Source organism: Fragaria vesca, linkage group LG4 (genome assembly GCF_000184155.1).
Source record: "Fragaria vesca subsp. vesca linkage group LG4, FraVesHawaii_1.0, whole genome shotgun sequence".
In the NCBI taxonomy this organism is placed as follows: domain Eukaryota; kingdom Viridiplantae; phylum Streptophyta; class Magnoliopsida; order Rosales; family Rosaceae; genus Fragaria; species Fragaria vesca.
The window spans coordinates 8137697-8148306 of record NC_020494.1 but is presented as its reverse complement, the minus strand read 5'-3'; the positions used below and the strand labels follow the sequence as shown (position 1 = coordinate 8148306).

The 10610-nt window shown below is 36.5% G+C and overlaps 3 protein-coding genes across 3 annotated transcripts; all 3 read left to right on the top strand.

Moving 5' to 3' along the window:
• The first annotated feature begins 393 nt into the window (after nt 1-393).
• On the top strand, nt 394-2591 carry LOC101294162 (mediator of RNA polymerase II transcription subunit 28-like). The gene is made up of 5 exons (XM_004296674.1): nt 394-453; nt 597-735; nt 1862-1974; nt 2058-2504; nt 2576-2591. Exons 2-4 carry the CDS (start codon nt 615-617, stop codon nt 2190-2192), a joined length of 369 nt encoding a protein of 122 aa, XP_004296722.1. The 5' UTR covers nt 394-453; nt 597-614; the 3' UTR covers nt 2193-2504; nt 2576-2591.
• A 763-nt stretch (nt 2592-3354) lies between these two features.
• LOC101293869 (solute carrier family 35 member F1-like) lies at nt 3355-9576 on the top strand. Its single transcript, XM_004296673.1, has 11 exons — nt 3355-3646; nt 4177-4271; nt 4958-5015; nt 5709-5903; nt 6030-6106; nt 6262-6344; nt 6569-6620; nt 7930-7998; nt 8395-8481; nt 8576-8637; nt 9094-9576. Exons 1-11 carry the CDS (start codon nt 3529-3531, stop codon nt 9284-9286), a joined length of 1089 nt encoding a protein of 362 aa, XP_004296721.1. The 5' UTR covers nt 3355-3528; the 3' UTR covers nt 9287-9576.
• Nucleotides 9577-9670: 94 nt separating this feature from the next.
• Nucleotides 9671-10177, top strand: LOC101308570 (putative ribonuclease H protein At1g65750-like). Its single transcript, XM_004297996.1, has one exon. The coding sequence runs from the start codon at nt 9671-9673 to the stop codon at nt 10175-10177; it is 507 nt and encodes a 168-aa protein (XP_004298044.1).
• Nucleotides 10178-10610: the final 433 nt, after the last annotated feature.

The window sequence follows — 10610 nt, the reverse complement described above, 5'->3', positions numbered from 1 at the left end:
ATAGATGTATGTTTTGGTCATTTAACTTACCTATAAAATCTCAATAGAAACATAAAATAATAAAGGTGTGTATTAAGATATTAAAGGTGTGTATTTAAAATTTCTCTTTGGAAAATGGGATAGGAAAGCTGTTGGACCTAAAAATAGTTCTATATTCTCTAAAATTAAGAATTTCAAAAAAATATGGAAATTGTTAGAGATGCTCTAAGTTGGCTAGCTATGTTTATTGTTGGTGGCTAGCTTATATCGTCACATTTAAGATTGAATTTCTTTCGTTGTAATTCAGATTCGGGCGGAATGCATTGAACTATTTTGTCTTTTTGTTTTTTCTTCTTTAAAAGAAAGAGAGAAAGAAAATTGATGGAAAAAAAAAAAGGACGGTGAAGGCTGAACAGTGTATACGAGAGGAGACGAAAGGGTTGTCTTTGCCATACGGAGCTTGGTTGATTCAAGGTAAGCATCTGTCAGAAATTGAGACAACATATCGAGGTCAAGCTTTTCGTTTCCTTGTTTATGGCTCCCGATTAATGGGTTCAGTAAATCCAGCAGTTTAAATGTTACCCAGATCCTTAAATCCAACAAATTGTTTTTGGCAGGAGTTGGGTTGTTCAGAGATGCAATCTCCAAAGGAAGACATGGTGGCTTGTGTGAAGGCACTAGAGGATGCTTTGCTTCCATGCTTGCCTGCCAGAGAGCTTCAAGCAATTGACCGCTCTCCCCATCCTTCTCATCACAGTTTGTATCCTCCATCTCTACGTGTTTCTTTTTTAGTTTTGTCCAGTTGATTCGTCTGCATCATCAGACACTTATCTTGCCTGAAGTTTCTAATTGTATTCTAACCAAAGTTGGTCATTTTCTTCTTTGCCAATACTGGACTAACAGTCTAGAATGGGGGCATATCTTTGGTTCTGTGTTTGGTTAAGCCTGCTTTCACCTTTGGGGAATGAGAATTCTATTTTTAGTGCAACATTTTGCAATGGAGGAGTTGGTTGATATGGAAATCAAGATGGTTACTTTTGATCTTCCGATTGTCATTGTTTAAGAAACATTGTTGAAAACTTGAATTCACATCATAGATAAGCAAGTGCTAAAGTCTTTTAGTCTTGATGAGAAATTCAGTAGTTTGGATTATGTCCATTGGATATGTTTAGGACATGAATATTGAAAATGGTTACGTCTGAGTTGTCATGACCTGTTTAAGCCAATCCAATACACTAAACAGTAATGCATATTGTTTGATCTATGGCAAATATCTTATGCTGCATTTGAGGTCTTCAGATTTGAGGGGGTGCAATACTGTTGGTTCTTTAGATTCCTCTATTGATGCAATTTACTGTTTCATTAATCTGGTTCTTTTATTTGCAACTGTTTGCTATTGTAGTGGAACACTTGATCATGATTTTGGCATAATCTTGTAGACCACCCACCTGGAAAGTATCATTGTAGTGGTTAGAGAGATCCATGAGCCTTTCATTTGACCTTTCTACAATGTTGGAGGTTTAGTCTGCTGGTAATATTTGTCCATGGAATCAACAGCTTATACAGAGTTTTTTTTATCAATCGTTTAATTTAACTGAATGCAGACTGAAAAATCTTGGCTCTTCTGTAATTTTGGAGTGCAGACTGATAGTTATCAGTCACTACTTACTAGTAGTATATAAATCATTCAATTCTCTTGGTTGTAGCGATAACTAACGGATTGGATTGAGGTGTTAGTGATGTAAAGAATGAAACTCTCTTGATCGTGCCATGCAATTGACTGCTAGCGAGCGTCCCTCTTTGCTTTTCCAGTAGTTTATGAACAGTTCAATGACTTTACCTTCCTGCTACCTATAATGGCGCTATTCTGTCACCTTTTCAGTTGATGTGGAGAGACATGCCAGAGATTTTATGGACGCTGCCAAAAAGCTTCAGCTGTATTTTCTTGGTCTGCAACGTGAGGATCAGCCAACAAGTGCTGAACAAATTAAACAGGTTAAGTTAAACCATGGTTTCTAGATTGCCCTATGATTGTTGGTCCTTGCGTGCTTAAATGTGGTGGATTTTCTTTTCTCCAGGAGATCGGTGTGATGGAAGAGGAGTTGAACATAAAGACTGAGATTATCAAGAAGCATGAAAGGCTAATCCAGGGGTGGAAAAAGGAGTTAAAAGACCAATTGAACAAGCACAATACGGAGCTTCAGAAAGTGTAGTTACTTGAGCAAGAGTCAAGAGATGTGTAGTTTCTAAGTTGCATCCCATCAGGACTGTGGAAAACACTGACAATAGTGGTAGTTCTTTCTGCTAAATGTAAATTGAAGGAGAGGGTGAGCTACGAAGAAGCTGAATCTGAAGTGGTTCTTGATTTTCCTGCTGTTGGTTGTCACTTTACTAGGGTTTTTTTTGCTTCTTCTCTTTTCCGTCTTAGCTTGTTGATAATTGATGTGTGAAGTACAGAATTGGTAGCGTATGCTCTTCTTTTGATTCTGAAAGAACTTAAGAACTCGACCAGTTTTTATATTAATGTTTAGTGGAAGTGTTCTTTTTTTGCGGTTTTCCAGATTTCCAGTGAAATGATGCAACATTGGCAGACAAGTCCTCTTATCATTCATACCCAACAACCAACTTCAGGTCTCCATGTTGTGTCCCTTTCCAGTTTTGTAACCCATTTTTCAAACATGGAAGGCGGACCTTTTCCTTTATTCCCCACCATTAGAACACAGTCGCAGTAACAGTGACATCCACTCCTGCGCATCTTCAGGGTCAAAAAGTTTATGCAACAAGCAATCTTCTACTCCAAGTCTCCAATCCAGAGTCTAATCTTATACAACTTATTATAGGTAACAACCCCACAGGTCACATATTATATGCACATCGATGATTAGAGAATAGAGAATGAATCATATTCCCTGTACAAATTTTGGCTTTCTGTGGTGGTCAACCGTAATACAACTATCAAGTTCTACTTTTGCAAATGACCAACTTCTTGCAGTGATAAACTATTAACATATTGTCTCTAGATTATTGTTATAAGCATGATAGTGAGTTAATGTATCGATATTTTAATGTGCCGAATGGCATAATTACATATAGAACTTGTGAATGACAAAGCAGTAAAATTTGCGATGAACAACACTTCTGGAAACGAAAGCAAATAACGACGGATAATAGTTGGGAGACAAAATGTAATAATTGAAAGCATTTTGGGGAGCCAACATTGAACGGCTGTAAAAGAGTGTTGCATAGAAATAGGGGACTCTGGTGAGCCGTTGATTGGTTCAATTTGATAGATAAAACCTCGTTTTCACAGTCACTCTCCTCCTTAATCTCACTTCGTACGAGTTCTTGAGTCCTACGCAAACACAAACACGAACATAAACTGCCAACTGGGCTTTTGATATTGAGTTGAATTCTGTCCTCTTTGGACGTCACAAAACGCAAATGGAGTGGACATTTTGCAAATGCTTGTTTTGAGCTGTTTGCTTCTCTCAGTGTTTTTGGGTTTTTGAGTTTCTGATCTTTCTGGGAATCCTTTGTATTTTGGTGAATATGAGGAATTTGAAAGAGTTGTGGGTGAAGAAGACGTTGGTGGGTCTTGGGTTGGGACAGTTTCTCTCGCTTCTGATCACTTCCACTGGCTTTTCTTCCTCTGAGTTGGCTAAGAAAGGTTCTCAGTTTTCTTTTACAGTGTGTCAATGATATCCATATTTTATTGCATATTGTAGCTCATGCCAATATCACTGATTGATTTGTTAAGGAATAAGGAGAGGAGTGAAGTTCCATTTTATGGAAATATCTTGTTTCTTAAGCCTTGAACAGTTGAACGTTCTATCTGGTGTTTGATATCATGCCTTTGGTTACATGCTCCATTTAATTTGATATAATCAATTTTGGGTACTGAATCATAGTCGAGGATTAGAGTATATATGCATGTCCCAGTTTTACATTTGAATCATATTTGCTTGGAGATTCTAACTGTTTACATTTTCACCACTTAGCTCTTGTTTAGTTGGTCAGAATCTGGGGAGGCCATGTGTTTGAGCCTCTTTCAATCTTCTATTATTTGTGATGCATATGAAGTTTCATCCTACTATAGTCTTTTTATATACTAGAGTTTTTTCTTGTATCTTTGTGCATTTAAAATTTAAGTTCGTTTGAAGAGGATTCTGATCAGTCATTCATCTGATGGTTTTGCAGGAATCAATGCACCTACTTCACAGTCTTTTCTGAACTATGTCCTCTTAGCAGTTGTGTATGGAAGTATCATGATTTACCAGAGGAAACCACTTAAGGTTGTTTTTTTATGCCTCATACCTGAGTTTCATTTCAAACACTTATTTTGAACTGAGATGTCTTATGCTTAAGATTTATTGTAAAGGAGCAGACTCATAGGAAGACTATCTACAAGGTGCTTAGTAATGATAAAAGAGTCCAATTCTAGGAACAGTGGTGTATAGACTTGATACTACATTGCCTAAACAGAAGACCTTGTAGCCAGCCCGCAGCTGCAAGAATAAAAGTGGGTTTATTAGGATATTGGTTGTTGAACTTGACCCATGTATCCAACCAAATCAGGGCTCTTGGTATTGTGGTAGTAAACAAATATTCTGCAAACTAGGATATAAGCTACCAATGGTTTTGTGATCATTTGTCAAAATTTCAAAATGTTGCATCTCAAGCATAATATAATGAAGCATGCTTGAAGAAAAGAAAAATATTAAGAGTCTTCTTCCATGTAAGATATTACATGACCAAGTTTGTTGATGGACTTTACGATTATGATTTGTATGTTTTTTGTGACTTTTCATCTTAAAGCTTGATATTATGGGTTTATTTCACAAAATGCTCTGGTATAACTTCTGTAAAAGTTATACATGAACCTTAAAACATTATTTCATAGGTTAAATTATGAAAGGATAGAGCTATATACTCTTATTTTCATGTTAAAGACTTGTTTATCTTTTTGGAAATTCTGCAGGCTAAATGGTATTACTATTTACTTCTTGGGTTGATAGATGTGGAGGCCAATTTTCTAGGTCAGTATCTATATCCACATGTTAAATCAGTTTTATTTGCTGACTATAACTTCTTTTGTTGCATCTTAATATTTCCAGTCACACTGGTGTATTTTGTTATTTGTGGAATTCTGAGGGATATGTCCCTACTTCAGATATGAATCTTATTATTGTATTATTAAAGTTTATTTGTTTCTTATTGTTTTCCTCTATAGTTTCTTTTTGATTGGTTTCACAATACAGTGAATGCCTACAACTAATTCTGCTTTGATTATGGAAGAGTTTTCCGCTTTGAGTGGTTTCAAGTGTCTGAGGAAATGAGCTGCCCAATGTTCTTTTACTTTTATGGAGTTGTAGACTCATATAACATGATCAGTTATTTTTACTTGTTTTGTTTAACATTATAGCAGAAACTCTAGATACTTGATATTGGTGCCTAAAGGCAGAAATTAGCTTCCTAGAATGAAGTGATGAATATTGAAGTATTTGAAATAAATAAAGAAAAAGATTCAACATACATAAACATCAAATAAATGCAACGTTTAAATTAGAAATACAACAATTGAATAGTCAATTTTTATGTGGATGACTGCTATTTCTTGAATCTTCATTTATAATAGAAGTCGTGTGCCCAGGCTTTTCAAAGCCATCACTTTGAAGTAAAATTAATTTGCTACAACAATATTATCTGATAACTGCTATTATGTCGTACAGTGGTGAAGGCTTATCAATACACATCTATAACGAGTGTAATGTTGCTGGATTGTTGGACTATCCCATCGGTCATGCTTCTTACATGGATATTCCTCAATACAAAATATAGATGTAAAAAGATAACCGGTGTGGTGGCCTGTATTGCTGGCCTTGTCATAGCTATTTTCTCAGATGTTCATGCAGGTGACCGATCAGGTAAAAATATGTCAAGAGTACTTTTTTCATGCATAGTTTCCCATAGACAATGTAATTACTTGTAAATATCAAACATATCTCTGTTCTGTGGTTTTCTGATGGCATATGCACGGTCATGGTATGTAGGAGGGAGCAATCCCCTTAAAGGGGATGCACTAGTAATTGCCGGTGCTACACTGTATGCCGTCACTAACGTCAGTGAGGTAAAACACACTTTTAATAAGTTGCAGGAATCCAGATTATGACTAATTTTCTTCAGAGGCCGTATGCTGATATATAGATTCAGAAATGCGAAGATTAACATAGGGAAACTTTTCTATTTGCATGGCTAATGCTTGATTTTCACTCCCTTTTTCAGGAGTTTCTAGTGAAGAATGCTGACAGAGTTGAACTCATGTCCTTGCTGGGCTTTTTTGGTGCCATTATCAGTGCGATCCAAATGTATCCTTTGGTGATGTAGGCTTCTAAGATTTACTGATTGTGAAAATGCTTACCATAAATAGAACTTGCTCATCCATATTTGCAGCATCTTTAACTGTTTTACTTCTGATGTGATTGAACTTTTCAGTTTCATGATATTTAGAAATTATCAATCACAGATTTATGATCATTATATGTGTTTGTGATCAATTTACAAGTTGTAACCCCTTAATGACTTTCAATAGAAGCGTAATAGAACGTAATGAGCTCAAATCCATCAAGTGGTCGTCTGGAGCTGTATGTCTCTCTCTCTATCTCTCTCTCTACACACACACACACACATATCATATAAAAGCATATAATATTTATCAATTCTACATCTCTTCAAGGTAAAACGTGAATAAGGTTTAGGGTTTAGAGAATAAGGTGTCAGAGAATTTAATTCAAGACCGTAAATTTTGTATGCTTTCTTACGATACACAAATGTTTGACACTAGATGTGTGAAGTCGAAGTGTACCTCTTTTTGTTTAGAAAAGAAAATGAATAAATGTGGGTTTCATAGCTCCCCTGGTAAAGACTTACCATTATGCCAGTATTAAAATCTTTGGCTCCCCTTAACCCAGGTTTTAGGCTTCCTTTGAACCAACATAAAATAATGACATCTTCTCTCATTAGTATTCAAGGCGCGCAATTGGGACCAGAAAGTCAAAAGTCTTCTCTTACTTTTTAATTTTTATCTTTTAACAACTATGTAAAACTCTTTCTCCTTTTGAACGAGAAAATTTTGACTTGAAGCTCTCTGTCCTATAAAAGATTTGAGAGCCTCGTAATGTTGATGGAAAAACTTCATTTGGTGTAAAGTACGAGTATCTAGGATAGACTACGTGCAAATACATAGGGAAACAAGGCTACTGGATTTGAGGACTAATTGAGGACTAATTACTAAACTATTCTAGCTGGTGTCTATTGGCCGAGTATTTGATCTCCAAAATGTGTGTTCCTCTTCGGGTTTGAACCCTTGGATCTGTGGAGAAGCAGAACAGTAGGGCATGTCAGTCTGGTGAGCAAAAGTACACTGGAGTCCTCTGAACAACTTTGCCTCCTGCCATGTTACTATATATTCACTTCTTCATGGGGGAGTCATGGACCACTGTCCTTTGTATTGTGTTGGATCAGCTGACCCGGAAAGTTTCAGTTCGCTTGGTTTGTCACAACAGGTTTTGGTTTTATCCCCTGTCCTCTGCTGATTAGATCATTCTGATCCAACCGAGCCAAATGTGACTCTTGGTGGATTATGTGGACTTGGTTTGGGTCTTCCTGGGAGATTGCTGAGGACTTTTTTGACTGCTCAGACATTTCCATTGCACTTATTTCGCTTTCTGAAATCATATTCTAGAAAATGTAGCATGATGTACTCACACAGCAGATTAATCAAATCAAGTGTGATAGAATTTAGTGGGAGAAAAATTCTGATATTTGATAACTGTTGTGATCTGTTTAGCACAGGGTTAGTATTATTTAGCATGAATGTGTAGATGTCTGAGCATTGATGTTGACAAATTTAACTATGCTTTGTTTCTGATTGATCTCTTATTTCAATTTCAGGCATTTCCTTTTGTTGGATTTTCATTGGCTATGTTCCTCTTTTACTCATTAGTCCCAATCTTACTTAAGGTACGGGTCTTGAGGTTTTCTTAAACTGGTATTTACCTCACATTTGCTCTTAGTGTGTTTCTTCTTTTGTTCTTTCTTACTATTGGAAATATAGCTTTATTCTGTATAACCTTTTTCTTTGATTTATTTAGTTTTGATCATAATTGTGTCCAATTATTCATTACAACAGCTGAGTACAATGTTTTCAGAAAGACTGGTTCATTTTATAATATCATCTGTAGTTTAAGAAATGAAGTTTGTGCTTTGCTTTTGCATGATTCTGTTCAACAGTTTAAGGCATGGAGTTTTTTTTTTTTTGGTTAAATCTTGGGTTTAACTATTGCATAGCAAACAAATGAATAGCTTGGAATGAGTTGTACGAAACAATTTGTAGTAAATTATGTACATCCTTTGCAGATTAATGGATCTACGATGTTAAACCTGTCATTGCTGACATCAGACATGTGGGCAGTCTTAATTCGCATTTTTGCTTACCATCAGAAGGTCTGTAATCTAATTACATGGGCATCATCATTTTTTTTTCATCTTGAGTAGTGTATATTAGAAGATGTCATTCTAAGCCAAGAATCCTACTCAGGTTGATTGGATGTACTTTGTGGCCTTTGCGATCGTCGTTGTTGGGCTTGTTATTTATTCATGGTACGTAAGGTTTTCATGTTTTTTGTTTTTTTTTTCTGGCTTTTGAATGGACATCGGATATGTGAATTGCTTGAGCCTGGCTCATACCGAGCTTGGTTTTGCACTTTTAGCATGTTCAATTTGAACAATCTGATGCTTTCACATGCTATGATAATTACAGCTGCAAACATATTTTGATCTTTACAACTGATCTGTGCTTAAATATTTGATCTAAGAAATAACTTGGCCTTGTGAAAAGAAAGAATGGATATTTATGGAGATTGACTAACATATGTAGAATCTTTGTAGATCATATCAGATGTCAGCTCATCTCTTAAGAGTAGGGCATTGATTTCCACTTTGTTGTGGTGTGATGGAAAGCTGTTCTAGGGCGAAGTTTGTCTTTCCTTGTGTCTCCATATTATGTTATCAGACTATTGATGTATCTCTATGTGTTGTCCTCTCAATATGATGCAGGGGTGACAAGGACGAGGAACAACGCTTGGCTGATGTTACGCATGAAGACGCAGAGAGAAGCAAACGTTTTGATGAGGAAGTCGGTTCAGTAACTCGCAACCGAGGAACAATGGCTGGGACCTCAAAAGCAGGAGGGGATAACAGCAAGGATGAAGCTCCTACTAGCTCTACGTACAGAGAGATAAATCCTTGACAACAAGGGAAGAGATCATAATTTTCATTCTTGTTGAAAATTCGAGGCCCGTGTCTACACTATTGAGAAGACAGAAGATAAAAATTCGTTAGCCTTGTTATTTGAACAGAAATATGAATAATGGCTGATTGAGGCAAGGAAAACCGTAAATTCATAATTTCCTTTTTCCTCAAATTTTGTTCTGATAGCCTTTGGGGGTATAGTATTGAATTATTTATTCATAATTTGCTTAGAAGTTGGAACACTTTGGCCTGTGTGATAGATCTCTTTTGGTTCATTCTATTACTTCATGCAGATAATAAAAATTTTAAAAAACATGCTTGTTACTGGTAATTTAGGCTTAAAAGTGTGTATTAGTCGAGAAAAAAACAAAAAGTGTGTGTAATGGTAATTTTGTATATTTCTTCTTATGGGCATGGCAACAAAACCTTATGGGGATGTTGTATTGGTGCTGGGGGTGTGTTAAGAGACAGTAATGGCAATTGGATTTCTGGTTTTGCTGCTAGTTTGGGAAATGGCTCTGTTCTGGACGCTAAAGCATGGGGTTTACCCTTGGATTTAAAGATGGCTTACACTTCCCAATGCACTTCGCTCCTTATTGAATCTGATTCTAATGTTATTGTTCAAATGTTGAAGAAAGGGGTTGATGATTTGCATCCTTTATACAGTGTGCTTGGTAGATGCAAATTTTTGATGGACAAGCTCTTTATGTGTGATGTCTCACATGTGCACAGAGAGATCAACATGGTGGCTAATATTCTCTCTAAGTCCAGATTAAGTTCTGAGTTTGGAGTGCAATATTTTCAGCAACCTCCTCCACAAGTTGTTAATGCTGCTCTTGATGACTTGTGTGATACTGCTAAGTTTAAGAATGTCGCTAGAGCTATCTAGTTTCTACTCTCTTTTTTTCTTTGTTTGGGTCTTTTGGCTCCCTTGTATCCAAAAAAAACCTTATGGGGATTGATACCGAAGAAGCTTGCCATGGAAATCGACAGAGAGATCGGAAATTCGAGAAAAACGGAGAGAATCACGTAATAAACAATTAAGAATCGCAAAGTTAAAGAGAGAGTAGAGTAGAGAACAAGGTCTCCGAAATGGTTCCTAATCCAGGGTTTCGGGGTTTTTCCTTTGGGATTGAAACGCCGCGAATTAAAGAGATCGAATTGAAATCAGAATTTGGGGGAATTGAAGATCTGTATGAATTAGGGTTTCGGGTTGAGAGAGACAGAGAGAATTAGATTGCGAAATTAGAAATCAAGAAGAGAGAGAGAGAGAGAGAGAGAGAGAGAGAGAGAGAGAGAGAGAGAGAGAGAGAGAGAGAGAG

Coding starts and splice junctions, on each gene's coding strand:
- LOC101308570 (XM_004297996.1), top strand. CDS start 9,671: ATGGTAATTTTGTATATTTCTTCTTATGGGCATGGCAACAAAACCTTA.
- LOC101293869 (XM_004296673.1), top strand. CDS start 3,529: ATGAGGAATTTGAAAGAGTTGTGGGTGAAGAAGACGTTGGTGGGTCTT. Junction 6,621..7,929: donor TCAAGTGGTCGTCTGGAGCT/GTATGTCTCTCT, acceptor TTTCAATTTCAG/GCATTTCCTTTTGTTGGATT. Junction 8,638..9,093: donor GGGCTTGTTATTTATTCATG/GTACGTAAGGTT, acceptor AATATGATGCAG/GGGTGACAAGGACGAGGAAC.
- LOC101294162 (XM_004296674.1), top strand. CDS start 615: ATGCAATCTCCAAAGGAAGACATGGTGGCTTGTGTGAAGGCACTAGAG. Junction 736..1,861: donor TCCCCATCCTTCTCATCACA/GTTTGTATCCTC, acceptor TCACCTTTTCAG/TTGATGTGGAGAGACATGCC. Junction 1,975..2,057: donor GTGCTGAACAAATTAAACAG/GTTAAGTTAAAC, acceptor TCTTTTCTCCAG/GAGATCGGTGTGATGGAAGA.